Here is a 19,659-nt window from a genome sequence, read left to right as displayed (position 1 = left end):
GCTTCCAAAGCAGTGCTTTTCCTGCTTTGGGTGAGTTAAACGTATGATATGTTGATGTCTGGCTCTCAGTGGTATAAAAACAGTAGCGGGCATTTGGTCGCAAATGAGTCAGTTGTGCTTACTGGAGGAGCAAACACGCACCCCTTCCCTGGTGCCTTGGGGGTCTTGGACATTCCCCCCAATAATGAGCGGTCCTTTATGGGCTGAGCTTTTACTGATCTCCTGTCCTGCATCTGGACTTCTCCTGCTTCTGCTTAGCTCTTGCTGATCAGAAAGAACCCAGCACCCTGTCTGGCTCCTATTAGTCACTTGGGCAGTATTTTTATAATTATTATTTTTTTACAGACTGGTATAATAACTTCGGGATGCTTCCTTTCCAGTTCTCAACCATTCTTTCCCGTTGAAATTACATTAAATTATAAATCAGTCCCTATTCTTCTGCATTATGCCAAGAAGATTTATTTTTAAAAGATTACTTCTCTATTTTCTCACTCTCATTTTTTCAACTTTGTTCATGTGGTTTGGTTCTCCTAGGCATAATTTTGCCACTTTGAAGATATATTTTTTTTAAGTTTCTGAGTATGATGTTTGCAGAGGTGGTGGCGTGAGTGGGTGAGAGGGAGGAAGGTGGCAGGGAGGTGGTTCCTAAGGAATATGCTAGGAATTTCTGAAATAGGGTCTTGGGTAACTTTTCATCGCTTTAATTGAGCCTGGAAACCTTAAGTCTGGTAGATAACTCTGAAAATAATTAATTGGGCAAATCTAAATGTCTTCTTCATAGAGAGTCTAATTTTGAAAAAAATATATGTTTTTATTGATTTTAGAGAAAGGGGAAGGGAGAGCGATAGAGAGCTAGAAACATTGATGAGAGAGAAACATGGGTCGGCTGACTCCTGCACGACCCCCCACTGGGGATCCAGCTCAAAACCTGGGCATGTGCTATGACCAGGAATCAAACCAGTGACCTCTTGGTTCATGGGTTGATGCTCAATCATTGACCCACCCTGGCTGGGCCAGAGAGACTAATTTATATGCCTTTCAATACTTCTTCATGTGACATTTTCTCCACTCACCTGTTTAACTGTTGACAGGAGAACCCAGAATTACTGCTAATATTAATCCTTGGTAGCATTGTGGGGAGGAGGTGGGGGTATTGAGAACAAAGATGATACCATCAGGCAAGGGGAAGTTTCAGATTACAAATGATTTTCTCTAATTGGGGCACTGTGAAAATGTATTAGATTATGGTTATATTAATATTGACAGCTGGATAGTCCAATAAGAATTTCTATTTTGTTTTTATTAAACTCCCTTGAATTTTAATTTCTTTTGTATTTTTGTCTGTTCTCATTTAGGATTACGACTGGCTAATTTTTTTCTCTTGTAAATGCTTCAGTTAAAAGTCAGAAGGGATTGGCACAGATTAAGGATAGAAATGCCGCTGCTGTTATTTCTATTTGCTTGTCTGAAATGTGGCCAATTTTCTTAGCTTTGAATTCAGTTGATCACTGAAGCTGGGAATGGCCACAAATGAGTATGATGCGTGACAGGATTGGGCTTTAATTTAATTTTAATTAATTGAATTATTCCTTGGAGCCTTTTGTTATTATTTCAGCACACTCTAATAAATGGATGGTGGTACTGGATCCTATGAAGCCTGGTGGACCTTATGAAGTGATGGCACAGCAGACTTTTGGAAAAATGAACTTAACCGTGGGAGTTCATGATGTCTTATTCGGAGATGTCTGGCTTTGCAGTGGGCAAAGCAACATGCAGATGACGGTTTCACAGGTAATTTGCAGAGTCTCAGTGATAATAAATAATGTTGATGTTGTGGAAAAAGGAAAAGAAAGAGGAGGAAGCAGCAAGGAGGAGAAAGAGATAGAAACCTTTTTACCATGTGCTAAGATCTGTTCTAATTGCTTTGCCTGTTTGAGTTGACAACTTTTTGAGGTAAGTACTTTATTCATAGCTCACAGACTAGGAAACTGGATCACTGAGATTAAATTACCTGCCTAAGGTCACAGTTAATAGTGGAGCCAGGATGCGACTCCAGAGCTGCTTTCTGTCACGGTGAGTGTATGGCCAGTGTGCCAGGCATTCTTGCCTCACCTTCCTGAGCTAAAGGCAGAAGCTAGAGTATATCTGATGGTAACAGAGGTTTCATAACAAATTGAAGACAAAGGAGATTACTCTTCTTTTTGATTGATCCTAGTAGATGAGCTTCTGGAGAGAGCCTAGGGAACCAAAACAATTAGATTTTGTTTTAATGCTGAGCAACTAATACACTACTTGTCTTCTGTTGTCATGGAGATTGAAAAAATAAGATTGAATGTTGGCTTAGCCTTTTACTAGGGTATGGCTTAGAGAAAATCACTTTTTTTTTTTTTTCTTTCTCTCTCTTTTTTTTATTAGTTGGTTGGTTGTTTGCTTATTTACTTACTTGGTTGGTTCGGTTTTGAACTATGTAAGTGTATTATATTCTAACTAAAAATGTCTGTAGCCGAAGCCGGTTTGGCTCAGTGGATAGAGCGTCAGCCTGCGGACTCAAGGGTCCCGGGTTCGATTCCGGTCAAGGGCATGTACCTTGGTTGCAGGTACATCCCCAGTAGGGGGTGTGCAAGAGGCAGCTGATTGATGTTTCTCTCTCATCAATGTTTCTAACTCTCTGTCCCTCTCCCTTCCTCTCTGTAAAAAATCAATAAAATATATTTAAAAAAAAAAAAAAAAAAAAAAAAAAAAAAAAAAAAAAAAAAATGTCTGTAGCTGCTGTGAGGAGGCATGTTAGATGCTGGGGGAGGGGCAGTTTGATAAAACAAGAGGAAAGAAAAAGGAGAAATGAAAGTTCTTCCTTAAACTGAGCAAGAAACCTGTTTTCCTCAAGTTGTTTTTGTTTTTCCTTTTTGTCAGGGTTGGTTCTTTGGGTAACTATGAGGTCCTGCTAAATGGAAAAAGACATTCTTGATTCTATTCTCTCTGCTGATCCCTAGATGTCCTGGGTTTCCATATCCTTCACCATGCTAGTCAGTCTTCCCCAAATACAACCCAGGATACCACTGTCCTCTCCGGGGTGAGGCCCCAAACAGAGCTCGGGTCTCCAGCACTGGTCTGGCCAATTCGATGGTCACCTCCCTTGTTTTGAGAACTATATTTCTACTAATGCAGCCCATGTTCACGCTTGCTCTTTTGGAATCCTCATTTTCCATTGCTATTAACTGAAACAGCCAACCTTCATCCCCAGGTGCTTCTGCCTACTCAGCTCTTCCCCGTCCCCCGCTGGTGCAGCTGTGTTCTCACTTGGTATTTTGGAGACTTTGTTTTTAAAACATACTTTATAAAAATGTGCTTAAAAATATACTTATCCTTTTAACCATTAAATATACAGAGTGGGGCAAAAGTAGGTCTACAGTTGTTCATATGGAAAATAATACAATCTACACTAATAAAAGAGTAAGATGCAAATTGACCACACCTTTGCGACACCCACCAGCCAATCAGAAGTGAGTATGCAAATCAACCCAACAAAGATGGCAGGTTAATTTGCACAATGCAGGCATTCCGCATCACCCCAGCCGCTCTGGGCCTCTGGGCAGTGTGGGAAGGCGGAAAGGCAACTCCAGGATGGAGTGAAGGCGGTGCCGGCAGCCAGGGGAAAGAAGGCCCATTCTTGCATGAATCTTCGTGCATTGGGCCTCTAGTAATAAATAATAATACAAGAAAAACAAAATATTGTGTTTCACACACTCAAACTGTAAACCTACTTTTGCCCCACCTTTTATTCACCCTTCTGTGTGTACCCATACCTTATCTCTACTTAAAACTATTTCCTCATCCTCAACATAAACTCTGTACCTGTTAAGCAATAATTCCCCTTCTTCCTCCAGCCCCTAGTAACCTCTAGTCTGCTTTCCTCCTATGACTTTGCCTATTCTAGTTACTTCATATAAGTGGAATCATATTTGACTTTGTGTCTGGATTATCAAGCATAACATTTTCAAGGTCCATCCATGTTGTAGCATATGTCAACATTTTATCCCTTTTTATGGCTGAATTGCATTCTATTTTATATGACACATTTTGTTTATCCATTTACCTGTTTGATGGACACCTGGGCTGCTTCCACCTCTTGGCTCTTGTGAATAATGCTGCTATGAACATTGGTGTGCAGATATTTGGTCCAGTCCCTGCTTTCCATTCTTTTAGAAAAATACCTGTGAATGGAATTGCTGGGTCACCTGTTAGTTCTGTGTTTAACTTTTGAGAAACCACCAAACCATTTTCCACACTGGCTGTACCATTTTGCATTCCTACCAGCAATATGCAGATGTTCCAGTTTCTCTATGTCCTCAGTAACACGTTACTTTTCCTTTTTAAATTTTTTTATTATAGCGTGTTAGTAGGTATGAAGAGGTATCTCATTGTGGTTTTGATTTGCATTTCCCTAATGACTAATGATATTGAGTACCATTTGTAAGACTTATTTGGATAGATGTCTTTTCAAGTCCTTTGCCCATTTTTGAATTGGGTTATTTGTTGTTGAATTGTAGGAATTCTTTAAGTATTCTAGATTAATAATCACTTGTCAGGTATATGATTTGAAAATGTTTTATGTCATTCTTTAGATTATTTCATTTCCTGAGGGTGTCCTTTGATACACAAAAGTTTTTTTCTTTTGATAAAGTTCAATTTATGTTTTTATTTATTTTGTTGTCCTTTTGGTATCATATTCATGAAATGTTGCCAAATCCAATGTCATGGACGTTTTCCCCAATGTTGTTTTCTAAGAGTTTTATAGTTTTAGCTCTTAAGTTTAGGTCTTTGATTCTTTTTGAGTCAGTTTTGGTACATGGTGTGAGACAAGGGTCTAACTTCATTCTTTTGAAGTAGCATATCCAGTTCTCCCCGCACCATTTGTTGAAAAGACTGTCCTTTCCCCACTGAGTGGTCTTGGTACTCTTGTCAATAATTAATTAACCATTAATTAATATATAAAGCTTTATTTCTTGGCTTTCTATTCAATTCCATTGATCTACAGGTCTCTCTTTATACCAGGGCCACACTGTTTTAATTACTGTAGCTTTGTAGTAAGGTTCAAAGTTGGGAAGTGTGAGTCCTCCAACTGTGTCCTTCTTTTTCAAAATTATTTTGGTTAGTCAGGGTTCTTGCAATTCCATATGAATGTGAGAATATGCTTTTCCATTTCTGGGGAAAAAAGGGCTCCTGGGATTTTTGATAGGTATTGTGTTTGGATCTGTAGATTTCTTTGGGTAGTGTTGGCATTTTAACTTCTATTGTGAACATGGGATGTCTTTCCATTAATGTCTTTACTTTTTTCCCCAGCAATGTTTTATAGTTTTTGGTATCTTCTACCTTCTTGACTAGATTTATTATTAATAATTAGCTAATTACAATGGTATCACTATAATAGATTAAGAACTTGGAAATATTGTTTTCCCTAGCTCTTTCTCTAAAACTCAGTTTCTTCTCAAGTTGACTTTTATTTTCCTGCCTTTCTTTTGTTATCTATTTCTCTTTCTTTGAGAACATTTAAATTTGAGATTTTAAAATCTACAACTAGACCATGATCTCAATGAATTTCTTTTTTTATTATAAAATTGAATCCTTTAACATACGTTATGATTTCTTATTTTGCTTATTTCTTATTTTGCTTCTACCACTTATAGTTTCCTTTTTTCTTTCAAACGCATTACTAAATAATGCAACTAAAAAGATTCTACTCTGGACCTATATACTTCATTTCATTATTAGTTTTCTAATTCAAAATCCAAATTCTTGCATTTATGTCTTCCTAACCAATATTTTATTTGCTCTTGCTTCCTGCCCTACTTAAATATATGAAAACCTTTTGAATGTAAATGTTTATTAAAATGAACTTTAGCCCTAGCTGGTTTAGCTCAGTGGATAGAGTGCCGGCCTGCGGACTGAAGGTCCTGGGTTCGATTTTCAGGCAGGGTACATGCCTGGGTTGCGGGCTTGATCCCCAGTGGGGAGCGTACAGGAGGCAGCCAATCAATGATTCTCTCTCATCATTGATGCTTCTCTCTCTCCCTCTCCCTTCCTCTCTGAAATCAACAAAAATATATTTAAAATGAACTTTAATTGGATTCCTTTTTAACTTAAGTGAATGGCAGCAAAAGTGAAATTTTAGCTCTTGATAGAAACCATGGCTTTGTATAGAAGTAGAATTGCTGTTACCTCGTTAAGGAAAACAGTACTTTCCTAATGCTTTAATTGCAGTTCTCTGTTTGCAAAGAAAGGCATGGGCCAGATCTATTTTTATTTATACAGTCAGGTTCTCAATAGCAGTCTATGCCAGCGGATCTCGTCTTACTTTTTGTTGAGCTAAATCAGATCGTTGCTCGTGGAAATCGGGTCCTTTTCCATGGGATCACGAAGAAAGCATTCCAGGGACCCATGCACGGGGGATTGTGGTGTGACAAAATTTATTCCAGAAAGCTGCCCCTGGGTTTCCAGTGTCCCATCTCCCTCCATCCCGCCATGGAAAAAGTCCAAAACAAAGGCCAGTGTCGAGAGTTTCTGTTTCATATGAAAGCTTAGTCTTTTGGAGCCCACACAGTCTGCCATGGCCTGGTTGTTAGACCTGCATGGTCATGTTTGTATGTGTATGTGTGTGTGTGTGGGGGGGGGGGGGGGGGGGGGTAAGAGAGAGAGAGAGAGAGAGAGAGAGAATGCAAACGAATGGAACTAGCATAGGTCACTGAGCAAGAGAGCTCCTTTTTGTTCCCTGGACTTAGGATCAGGAGCTTTTTCAAAATAACCAATCAACTTACCAAGCTTTCTTGGCTTCTGATGGGTCCACCTCCTGATTAGACTGACAGGCCTCCATGGTCAAGCATGTACCCCTGCACCATTTTGACTTCTTTTGCTCATGTGCTTACTGCCCCCCCCCCGACCCCCCAATCTGGTACCAGAGGGGAAAGGGAGGGATGTTAATCCTTGGCAGGGCAATGCTGAGATCCCCTGGGGTGTGTGAAATGCTGTACCTTCCTGGTGAAGCAAATAGGCTCATGCCCCATTCCCTTTGCTTCCTTCCTTAATATCTAGTTGCCAATGGTAACAAGATTTTTAAAACATTTATCTTGCCCAGCCAGTGTGGCTCAGTGGTTGAGCGTTGACCCATGAACCAGGAGGCCACGGTTCGATTAACGAGGTCAGGGCACATGCCTGAGTTGTGGGCTCGATCCCCAGTGTGGGCTGTGCAGGAGGCAGCTGATCAGTGATTCCCTCTCATCATTGATGTTTCTATCTCTCTCGCCCTCTCCCTTCCTCTCTGAAATCAATAAAACTATATTTTAAAAAGTTTTATCTTTATCGTTGAGAATAGTGCAGACGTCCCCCTATTTTTCCCCATTGCCCTCCTCCACCCAGTTCTCATCCCACCCTGGTAACAGGATTTTGATAAGAGTGAACACATTCTTCCTGCCTAGAATTTACTCTTTATCATCTTCTGTATTAAAGGAAGGCTACAAGCTCTGAGATATAGGGGGGTGCGGGTGGGGGGTAGAAAGATTCCACCTGACACAGCCAAGTGTTCATTCTTTATTTTATTGGTTTTAAATCATGCACTTAGTATGTATGACAGCATTTTAGGTGCTGACAGTACCAAAAGCCAGGGTTTCTAGTCTCTTAACATTCTGTAGAACTTAATTTTTTATCAAAAGGATACTGTATGTGCCTCCTCCATATTCCTTTTCTCACAAAGACCCCCCCCCCCTCTACTGCAACACATAGGGTGTCTGTCTCTTCTCCCCCGCCCCCCACTTTTCTCCCTCCATGTGACTTTTCTGAGGAGGTAAGGTTTCCACTATAACATACCACTCTTCACATTCAAATGAAGGAAATGGCAGATTGTAGGCCTATCTTGTTGTTAGGGTAAAGTGGAATTTTTAAATTGAGTGTTATTTATAACACCGAGTGAGATGTTTATAAATGGAGAAAAGTCTAAATGTTCATCTGTCGCCTCCTAAGACAGGGTAGGTCTTAAGACTTGGATATTTCTAGTCAAGCTCAGAAGAAGATGGCCAATGTCAGACAGGAAGCCCGTTTCTCAATATCCTTGGCAATCCCCATATTCCTACTTTCCAAGCAGAGAAATTACAATCCAGAAGAGAAGGGGTATTAGCACATTACAATAAAAGATTCACAGGAATAATGATGGATGGCTTATTTATAGATGTTTCCTCAACTTTAAAACTGCTGTATTATACTGTAGTAGTGATACCATTGCCATTAACTAGTTATTAATGATAGGAGCAAAGGGAAGGCCAAATATTATAGGCATGTCATTTAGGCAACTTCAGGGAGCAAAAGCTTTGCACACACCCCAGGGAGGAGAGCAGATGCGTGCCCAGTAACGTTGGGGTGAGGTCCGTAAGGTACTTGTCTGTCATTGACCAGAGTGGGTGTGGCCACTGCAAGGATAAGAAATTTGGGATATTGAATCCCTGAACAAAGAAATGTCCACGTGGCTCCTGGCTCAGGCGTGGCTCTCCTGTCTTCACCCACATGGCCCACAGCCAGGTGGACTCCAACACAGTGGACTAATGGACTGCTGCTAGCCTGATGCTCAACTGGAGCTGGTTCCAACATGAAAAAAAAAACAACCCCAAAAAACCCAACAAAAAACCACTGGACTCTGGCTTTGCTCCTGGCTTTACTGAAAACCCAGCTACACTTCTCCCATGACCCGAATTGGGACTTTGGAAAACCAGGGATGTAATTCCACGCGAATAAAAACCACATCCTCCCGCGTGAGTCTCAGAAAATTCTTTTTCTGGAGATGTTGTAAGGACCCCACCCCCACCACCCAGTGGGGAAGAGGAGACCCCGATTTCCCCGATAACTGTAGAAGGTGAAATACAGAACGCACAAACGTTCCCCGCCCGCCCCCCCCTCCCCCCATCTCTCTCTCACACACACACACCACAGGCCTTGCTCCTCGTGCAGACCCCATGCCAAGATTCTCCGAGGAAATAGAATCTTGACGTTTCTTCATTAATTCAAGAACGTGGTGTAAAGGTTACAAATTGAACACTGGTGAGCAGCTGCTTTGATGCTGAACTGCCGGTCCCTGGAGAGGCAGTGTTGCTCCCTCTCAGCCCAGCAGCCCTAATGACTTCAAATACCTCGGTATTCATTTCCATCCTCATTTAAATACTTGGTAGAAAAATAATTACACTGAGGTGTTTGATGAGATGAAATCTGATCTCAGCAGATGGAGTAAGGCTTCCCCTTTCATCAGCAGGGAAACCAAGTGTCATTTAAATGAAAATCTTCCTGAAATCTCTTTATTCCTAAGTTTGTTGCCAATATCCCCAAGGAGCTGCATCCATCAAAAAGGCTTGCTGATGTAGGGAAAGGATGCCCGTTTCAGAAGTAATTGTCATCAGGTACAGCAAGGATTTTCACCCACCCCCATTTTTTTTTTTTTTTTTTTTTTGGCTAATCCTGACCCGAGGATATTTCTCCATTGATTTTTAGAGAGAATGGAAGGGAGGGGGAGAGACAGAGAGAAATAGCGATGTGAGCCCTAACCAGTTTGGCTCAGTGGATAGAGCGTCAGCCTGCGGACTCAAGGGTCCCAGGTTTGATTCCGGTCAAGGGCATGTACCTTGGTTGTGGGCACATCCCCAGTAGGGGGTGTGCAGGAGGCAGCTGATCGATGTTTCTCTCTCATCGGTGTTTCTAACTCTCTATCCCTCTCCCTTCCTCTCTGTAAAAAAATCAATTAAAAAAAAATATATAAAGAAATAGCGATGTGAGAGACACACATCAATTGGTTGCCTCCTGCACCACGCCCTGACCAGGGCCAGGGATGGAGCCTGCAACGCAGGTACGTGCCCTTGACCTAGACCAGAATTGAACCTGAGACCTTTCAGTCTGCAGGCCAACGCTCTACCCACTGAGCCACACCGGCTACGGCTCCCACCCCCATCTTTGTTACCACCTCATGTGGCTTTCACGTTTTGACTTGAAATAACACACAAACGTGAGTTTGAAAATAGAGGTTTTTCAGCCAGTGTTTCAGATCCAGTTCTGTGTGCTGGTAACAGCATCGGAGAACGCCAACCACCCCGACTTGGTTGGCCTTGCAGTCCTCTTACGTGTTAGCGGCGGGTGTAACGGACCAGTAGCACGTTCACCGTTCACCGTGCTGCCTCCCCGAGCTGGGCGCTGGCAGCTCATGCGATGAGGCCCTTGCGTTCCTCGTCGTCGTCGCTGCGGAAGCGGGTGTGGGTGGGGAGAATGGAAGCAGCTCCATCCACTGTTTCCATGGAAGCAGCAGACAAGCCTTCGCACTTGGTGAGGAACTGAGTTTCAGGGGAGAGGATTCTTTACAGGTACTTGCTGCTGAAAAATAATGCCCCGGCCAGAATGTACTGTGAGTGCGCCGGCCTGTCCTCACGCACTGATGTTTATTTTACATTAAACTCGCCAGGCAGGATCCTGAACACACAGATCTGGATTTCCTATGGAATTTTCCCGAGACTCTGGGTAACGTGTGTCCTGACAGTGGGAAGACCCATAACCCTGACGGGCGAGAGCTGCTGCTCCCAGGGAGCGGTTCAGGCTGTGGCTTCCACGGTGACCAAAAGAGCCATTTGTGTCTGGCCATCTTAGTGGCCACAGCAGGCTCAGCGGCAAGTCAAGAGGCGAGGCGGGGGTGGGGGCAGGGGGGGGCAGCCTATTTCAGCGAAATGCTCTGTGGGGGCAATCTGGCAGCTCGATCGTTTATCTTACAATGTGGGCTGGAGGGCCAGCTGTATTCTCTGTGGTGGGCGGGAGGGAAGGCGAGCCAGCTGCGCTCTCTGCGGCTCGCGGCCAATGGAAGGCGGCCAGCCTCCTGTGCATCTCGCCGGGCAGGCCTGCCTCAGCTGGAGCGCTGGTTCCCTGAGGCCAGTGATAACTGGGCTTCCTGACGCTCCCCTTAGCCCTTTGTTTGGGAAAACCAGACCAGTCCAGGGGGATAGAGAGAGGACAAGGGAAGAACAAAACAAAAACCAAAGCAAAATAATGTATTTACAGTATCTTCTTTAGAAAAGAAATCAGGATGAAAGGAAATGGCACTTATGCATAAGCTCCTAGAGGAATGATGCCCAGTAGGACCAACAGTGCGTATACACAGTACCGACCACACGTATTCTTGTCCAGAAAAACGCCACGTCCTTCCTGTCATACTCTCAGCAGTGGGTTCATACAGCGATTTGGGATGGACATTTTTCTTTGTTTCGTTTCTGGGGACTGTTCTCAGCCGTCACCCTGAACACTGCTTTTCAAATTGCCATTTTCTCCCAAGTTTTTCTTTGGTGAGTTGCTGAGACCCAGATGAGAACATAAGCATGCTGAGGCTGATTTCAGTATGTTTCAGGAGTTCAGCAATCATTTCTCAGGCGTGTGTGTGTGTGTGTGTGTTTTAATATGCTTCTCTTATGTGGTGTGGATGACACAACTCTGCCTCCCCACGGCCTTTTGGGCTCCATTTTTTAAGGAGTTTTATGTTATCAGATACCTTTTCTGAATAGAAGTATTTTCACTTCAAGATATCGCAGCGGTCTCAGGGGCAGTTGCTCTTCTTTCGCCTAAACCAGTGGTCGGCAAACCGCGGCTCGCGAGCCACATGCGGCTCTTTGGCCCCTTGAGTGTGGCTCTTCCACAAAATACCACGGCCTGGGCGAGTCTATTTTGAAGAAGTGGCGTGAGAAGAAGTTTAAGTTTAAAAAATTTGGCTCTCCAAAGAAATTTCAATCGTTGTACTGTTGATATTTGGCTCTGTTGACTAATGAGTTTGCCGACCACTGGCCTAAACCACGCCATGGTTCCTCCCATCCAATACAGACTCACTCCTTGCGATCTCAGGTTTTATTGCATTCCGACCTTCTCTGGGGACATGATTCTTCATGATCTCTTTTGGACAAGGTAGATCAAGGTGACTCACACCACCCCATCATTGGTTTCGGTTACTCATTTCATATCGGTGTATTGAAGGCTCAGAAGGAGTTCAGAGGACCTTGTTGACATAAGAAACATCCAAACCTGTAGAGAATTCTTAGGAGTTTATCTGAGCCAAACCCACAACAGTTGTCAGGCAGCAAAATCTCAATGGATTGAGAAAATGCTCCGGAGAATGGCGAAGGAGGAGATGCAAGGCGGGTTATATGAAATCCATTGGTGGTCGATTAAGGGGGCGGGAGAAAGCAAAGCGAGGAAACACCTGGAATCAGATCAAGAGTAAAATGAACAGACACATACTTCTTTCACGTCGGTGGGTGCAGGATGGTTAACTAACATGTACATAGAGATGGCATGCGGAGAACAAGATGACAGGGGTTCCGTGGCGTCCTGCCTGGAGCGGTAGGTGTGCCGTCAGAGGTCTGGACACGGAGATAACGCTGACATTTCAAAAGCATGTTATCTTAGATGCAAAAAGGCAATGGACAGGCTCACTTCAGGTAAAGACCAACCTTTGTCAAGGGAGCTACAGGCCTGGGACTGGACTACCCGCCATGACTCGCTTTTACTTAGGAATTTTTATGTTCAGACCATCCTCTGTGGTTACTTTCAGTCTCTTGAGTTGGTAGGGCCGCCATGCAGGCCTCCCCTGAGCTTGTCAGGTTTAGGATGGGCCCCTGTTTGTGTCCACAGTTGATGGTGTTTAAGAGGCAGTTGGATAGTCAACCACCCACCACATAGGTTGGTGCAAGAAATGACATTCCTGTTTCTTTCCTAGATATTTAATGCTACACGCGAGCTGGCCGACACCGCGGCCTACCAGTCTGTCCGCATCCTCTCCGTGTCTCTCAATCAGGCAGAGCAGGAGCTCGAGGACCTCGCTGAGGTTGACTTGCAGTGGTCTAAGCCCACCGCAGGTGAGTGGTTGCTGGAGCAGGTGCCATCCCTACACGGAGTGTCAGCGCCCCAGGTGGGATCTGAGACCCTGGATTTGGTTCTTATCTGTTTATTAGGATGCAGCCATCCTTTTTTCATTAAAAAAAAAAATACATTTTTATTGATTTCGGAGAGGAAAGGAGAGGGAGAGAGAGAGAGAAACATCAATGATGAGAAAGAATCATTGATTGGTCGCCTCTTGCATGCCCCCGCCCCTGCTGGGGATTGAGCCCACAACCCAGGCATGTGCCCTGACCAGGAATTGAACCGTGACCTCCTGGTTCATGGGTCCACACTCAACCACTGAGCCACTCCAGCCAGGCCTTTTTTCATTTCTTGTTGACTCTGCACCCTATTCCTGATGGTAGCCATTCCATACGTTTATTCCCAAGACCCCACTGCCGAGTCTTCTTCCTTGCTGTGAGCAGTGACTCCACCTTCAGCCTCACTGAGCACACTGAGGCCGCTCAGCATGACCCCTCGGGCACCCCTCCTCCGTGCCTCAATGCTCTGAACACAACTGACTGGGGTCCTCTCATGGCTGCCTCTGAAGCGGGCTCTTACTTCCTCTGGGGCCTTCTCTCAACCATCAGGTTCTGTTCTGTGCCCACTCCAAGTGGCTCTGTGTACAGCCTCAGGGAAGAGCAGTGAGCCAGGCAGACACAGTCCCTGCTCTCAGAGTTTAGCTTTCCTTTATAACGAAACAGAGCAAAACGGAACATAACAGGTACCCTTCACACAGTGCCTCCGCTCTCCCCTTTGCTTTGTTAAAACTTTCTAGAACATCTCCTTTTTCTCATTCTTTCCACTGCCTTTCCATGCAGTCACTCTTTAACCCTTTATTATCTGTCTTGTGCTTCCATCTCAATAACTTATTCACCTCAAAGTGACTCCTGTCCTTCTCATGATACCTCTGGATACCTCTAAGCATTCGACCCCGCCCACCGCCCCTTTGGGGAGCCGCACGTTCCTGTTAGCTTGCGTGGTACTTCCTTTCCCGCGTCTTCTCTGCCTAGGTCTCTGCTTTCTCCGGTTCCTTCCTCCAGTGTGGCCCCTGGTGATCTCCCTAGTCCCTGTTCTTCTTGGTCTGTACATGCTTTACCTCGGAAACCTCGCTTGCTCCTACATTTTCAAGTGTTGATGAACTCACCAAATCCTTGAGTGCCCACTATGTGCGAGGCACTGGTCTCGGTGCTGGGGGTATAGCAGTGAACAAAACAGGCAAAAACAGCTGATCTCATGGAGCTGGTGTTCTAGAGCAGGGGGATATAGAAAATGAGTAATAAAATCAGGAAACTTTCTAGGAAGTACCTGATGTCATTCCCGTCTCACACTATCCGAGCTCTCCCTATAATAAGAACTTAGGAACTACATTTACTTTGGTCAATTTTGGAGGAATGTTTTGGGTCTGTGAACTCTCACTACATATGTTATCCAGAACTCGGGAATCGCTTACATTGGGATAAGGGGTGCATACCTTGCTATCACCTCCCTTTCACTCTCTGAACTCAGGCACCAGATACGTTTGGGACATCAAGGGATAGGTTAGATGGTGATGCGGGCTAATGATACTGAATAAATCCACCAGGGAAGGCAGTCGGTAGAGACTCGGGGTCTGGGATAGGTAGTGGTTTCCTGTTTAGAGCGGCCGTGGAATTCCTAGTGAGAAAGGCAGCATTTCAGTGATACCCTGAAGGAGGGGAGGCAGGGAGGTACCTGGGGAGGAGCACAGCAGGCCAAGTCCTTCTCACGCTCCGGGCCTCTCCTGCCTCTGCTGCTGTCACAGCTCTCTGCTTGCCACTGGGAAGGCTTCCTGACTCTAAGGACTCACGTGATTCGCTTGGACCCACCTGGATAATCCAGGACCCTCTTCCATCTCCTGGTCCTTAACCCCAATCCCGTTTACAAAGGCCCTTTAGCCACGAAAGGTATAGCCACAGGTTATAACCATTAGGGTGTGGACATTTTGGGGGGGCTGCTCTGCCTACACACAATCTCATTCTCAAGGGGCTTTCCATCTTCTTTACTCCCCGCCCCCCAGTCTTAGCTTCCTTTTGTAACCTGTGCTCCAGTCAAACACTTTCAACATTTTTTTAAAAAAAAATATTTTATTGATTTTTTACAGAGAGGAAGGGAGAGGGATAGAGAGGTAGAAACATCGATGAGAGAGAAACATCGACCAGCTGCCTCCTGCACACCCCCTACCGGGGATGTGCCCGCAACCAAGGTACATGCCCTTGACCGGAATCGAACCGGGGACCTTTCAGTCCGCAGACCGACGCTCTATCCACTGAGCCAAACCGGTTTCGGCCACTTTCAACATTTTTATGTGCCTTTTAATCTATTGTTTTTCTTGCCTAGAATACCAGCTCTGCTTACTCAACTTCTATCTATCCTTCAAGACTTCCCACCTCTCTGCCTCTTTATTTTAAAAAATATGTTTTTATTGATTTTAGACAGAGAGGAAGGGAGAGGGCGAGAGAGGATAATCTATGTGAGATAGAAACATCGATTGATTGCCTCCATACACACCCTAATCAGAGATGAAGCCTGCAGTCCGGGCACGTGCCCTGATGGGGAATCAAACCAGTGACCTTTTGGCACATGGGATACCACTCAACCGACTGAACCACCCTGGCCAGGGCTCTCCCTGCTCCTCTTCATTACCTTTTCTCTCTACCTGCTCATCCATGAAACCAGCTTTGTACCAGCCACCCACAACCTCCCCACACCAGCCAACCAACATCTACGGACTCTCTGTTAGGTCCAGACACCGAATGGGGTGAACGAAGCAAATAGTTCAGTGGGGTCAGGGAAACACTATGCACAGAGTATTGTGGACGCACCGGAGGAGGAGGCCAGTCTTCCTTGGGATTTTTATGATCTGCCTTTCATTTTATATTTTTTCCTTTGCTGTTAAAACCCCTTAATACATGTTAGTACCTCTGAAGGCACTTAACCATATTTTGCCCTATATTTTACTCAGCTGAGTAGATGTCTTATTTTGTAGAATATAAGACCTAGGAGGAGAGAGTCCATGGTTCTCCTTTTCTTGTTATTTACTGACCTCCCACCACCTAGCCGTGCCTGGCACCTAGTAGGTACTCAATTTTAATTTACTTGAATCCCCACTATGACACTATCAACTTCTTTTTTTTTTTAAAATATATTTTATTGATTTTTTACAGAGAGGAAGAGAGAGGGATAGAGAGTTAGAAACATCGATGAGAGAGAAACATCGATCAGCTGCCTCTTGCACACCCCCTACTGGGGATGTGCCCGTAACCAAGGTATATGCCCTTGACCGGAATCGAACCTGGGACCCTTGAGTCCGCAGGCCGACGCTCTATCCACTGAGCCAGACTGGTTTCGGCACTATCAACTTTTTGAGCGCCAGCACGGTATTGAATTTGGATCTTGAGTAGTGCCAAGCCCGTGCCTTAGACGGAGCAGTTCCTTAATAAATATTGGGTTGAGTGGCCCCGTCAGTTGAGTGTGTGTGTGCACCTGTTCTCCTCTTCATCAGCTTTCTTCCCACGTGGAATTGCCCACCCCGGTGTGTGTTAGTTACTGGGCTGTATGGACATATGAGCTTTCTATGCTGAAAATTTAAAAACCAGTTTTGGTTTTTGTTGCTCTCTCTTTTAGCCAAACTTTGCATCCCTTACCTGCTGCCCATGTTTTCATGAGCACAGCTATAAAACTGGGTAGAAAAAAAGACACATTTCTTCTCGACATGCCCCCCTGCTTGCTCATCTCTTTCCACGGAGCTAAGTGGGAGCGAATGGCGAGGTACAGGTAGAGGTGAGGTGAGGGTGGTAGAGGGGCCCAGTGGCCTTTCTGCCCTCACCTGTTGAGGAGGACTCATCGCATTCCTAGGTTCTCAGGAACCTGTCGGTGAGAGGGGAGCCTGTGGGGGGAGGTCCACTCGCCTGGCCAGGGGGCTTTGGTGCTCTGCACATGAGATAATTGCCTCTCCATCTGATCCTGCTTCAGGAAATTCTTAGCAAGGAACACAGGGATGGCCCACACCCCTTCTTCTCACCTAGGCCCGTCTGTATCCCTCTACTCTTTACCTGACTCTCTTTTTCTGAACAGAAAACTTAGGCCACGGGAGTTTCGAGTACATGTCGGCAGTGTGCTGGCTCTTCGGGCGCCACCTGTACGACACCCTGCAGTATCCCGTCGGGCTGGTCTCCTCTTCGTGGGGTGGGACCCCCATTGAAGCCTGGTCATCTGGAAGGTCACTGAAAGCCTGTGGGGTCTCTAAGGAAGGGTAAGAATGCACCCTGCGGTCCTGGAGAAAGCCTGCCAGGAAATTAGATAAAAGAGGAGAAGCATGGTCTCCTTTGGGGAGTTAAGTACGTGCTGCATGTCCAAATATGTATTAACTTATTCCGTGCACAGGAAAGGTATTATTTTCACTGTCACCACCACCCCAGCCAGAGAACAGTACAAGAAGCAATTATGAGTCTTTTTCTTAATAATAATTATAGCTAATACTTACTGAAAGCTTTATGCTGAAAAACGTTGTAAGTAGTTTATATATAGCAACTCATTTAATACAACAATCTCTTGAAATGTAGACACTGTTAACATATCGTGGATAAAGGTACCAAGTCTGAGCCCAACCGGCGTGGCTCCGTGGTTGAGCGTCGAGCTATGAACCAGGAGGTCACCATCTGATTCCCGGCCAGGGCACATGCCTGGGTTGCAGGCTCCGTCCCCAGTGTGGGGTGTGCAGGAGGCAGCCGATCAGTGATTTTCATCATTGATGTTTCTATCTCCTCTCCCTCTCCTTTCCTCTCTGAAATCAATAAAAAAATATATATATTTTTAAAAGATACTAAGTCGGAGAGAGCTTTAGTAACTTGTTCAGGGACACACGGGTAAGTGGCAAAGTCTGGCCTCAATGTCCGTGCTCTTAACCACTGTGCTAAATTGCTTAGCACAGAGGTTGGCAAACTCATTAGTCAACAGAGCCAAATATCAACAGTACAACGATTGAAATTTCTTTTGAGAGCCACATTTTTTAAACTTAAACTTCTTCTAACGCCACTTCCTCAAAATAGACTCGCCCAGGCCGTGGTATTTTGTGGAAGAGCCACACTCAAGGGGCCAAAGAGCTGCATGTGGCTTGCAAGTCGCAGTTTGCAGACCACGCACGGGCTTAGCAGAATAAACAATGTAACAGGAAGAACAAATAGCCATGGAATCAAAGAAATCTATATGTAGTGATGATGAAAGAACACTTAGGGAAAGCTAGATCAGGAAGAATACGTGGTGCGGGGTTTGGGTTGGAGGACGGGCGACTTAATGACATCTTGATGGTCACACTAACGTAGAGATGAACAATATGTGGACTGCCTTCACAGACATTGTCTCGCCAGTTGTGGGAAGGCCTCTGGGGAGAGGGTGGACTTGAGCTCTTGGTTTCGCTTGGGTCAGGGTGTGCCTGTGTGAAGACATTCCGTTTTGGAGCAGAAAGAATTGCCTGTGGTAGAGCTGGAGGCCTCTGAAGCCAGGCCTCCCGGATCTCTGAGGGCATGGAAGGGACAATTCCAAGGGCGTGGGGAAGTAGGTGTAAATTCCGACAAGCATTCTACAGAGTCTACAGAGAAAGTTAGGAACACGTTGAAAGCCTTTTACTTTGTTTTATTTTTATTTTTATTTTTTTAAAATATATTATTTTATTGATTTTTTACAGAGAGGAAGGGAGAGGGAGAGAGAGGTAGAAACATCGATGAGAGAGAAACATCGATCAGCTGCCTCCTGCACGCCCCCTACTGGGGATGTGCCTGCAACTAAGGTACATGCCTTTGACCAGAATCGAACCTGGGACCCTTCAGTCTGCAGGCTGACGCTCTATCCACTGAGCCAAACCGGTTAGGGCTGTTTTATTTTTTAAAAATATATTCTTTTATTGATTTCAGAGAGGAAAGGAGAGGGAAAGAGAGAGATAGAAACATCAATGATGAGAGAATCATTGATTGGCTGCCTCCTGCACGCCCCTCACTGGGGATTGAGCCCGCAATCTGGGCATGTGCCCTTGACTGTAATCGAACCTGGGACCTTTCAGTCCACAGGCCGACACTCTATCCACTGAGCCAAACCATCTAGGGCACGTTGAAAGCCTTTTTAAAAAATGTGTCCTGCCCTAACCGGTTTGGCTCGGTGAATAGAGCGTTGGCCTGCGGACTGAAGGGTCCCAGGTTCGATTCCGGTCAAGGGCATGTACCTTGGTTGTGGGCACATCCCCAGGAGGAGGTGTGCAGGAGGCAGCTGATTGATGTTTCTCTCTCATCGATGTTTCTAACTCTCTATCCCTTTCCCTTCCTCTCTGTAAAAAAATCAATAAAATATATTAAAAATAAATAAATAAGTAAATAAATAAATAAACAAATAAATAAATGTGTCCTTTGACCCAGCCGTTTCCGATCTGGGAATTTATCTTAAGGAAATACTTAAGTCTGTATGCAATGATTAAGCTATAGGAACGAGAATCGTGGCATTGCTTACACAAGCAAAAAGCTTGAAACAATCTAAGTGTCTCTTCACTGAGGTGTCTAGTCAAACAAATCTGTTGCCTTGTGTGTGAGACACGTAATAAAACACTTCTCTTTGTGGCTTTAATGACCTTCTCTGGAAACGGGGGTGGCCCACGCTGAACTCGCAGAAAACTGACTGATACACCCTTATCCTGGGAAGAACCTGGAGGTGAAATTCAGAGAC

General features: G+C 44.8%; 1 protein-coding gene across 5 annotated transcripts in view; it reads left to right on the top strand.

Annotated features, from left to right (window-relative positions):
- The window catches only part of SIAE (sialic acid acetylesterase), a 42,576-nt gene that overhangs the window by 10,266 nt on the left and 12,651 nt on the right, over positions 1 to 19,659 (top strand). For 3 of the 5 annotated variants that reach the window (XM_054712774.1, XM_054712775.1, XM_008142583.3), the window contains 3 exons: positions 1,616 to 1,791; positions 12,770 to 12,908; positions 17,026 to 17,203. In XM_054712774.1, coding sequence (XP_054568749.1) covers positions 1,616 to 1,791; positions 12,770 to 12,908; positions 17,026 to 17,203 — 493 coding nt within the window. The remainder of the gene's footprint in view (positions 1 to 1,615; positions 1,792 to 12,769; positions 12,909 to 17,025; positions 17,204 to 19,659) is intronic. The other 2 variants (XM_054712776.1, XM_054712777.1) reach the window with 2 other exon arrangements.

The sequence above is a fragment of the Eptesicus fuscus genome, chromosome 23 (assembly GCF_027574615.1).
Source record: "Eptesicus fuscus isolate TK198812 chromosome 23, DD_ASM_mEF_20220401, whole genome shotgun sequence".
In the NCBI taxonomy this organism is placed as follows: domain Eukaryota; kingdom Metazoa; phylum Chordata; class Mammalia; order Chiroptera; family Vespertilionidae; genus Eptesicus; species Eptesicus fuscus.
The sequence above is the reverse complement of the archived record's forward strand: the minus strand, read 5'-3'. Positions and strand labels throughout refer to the sequence as shown.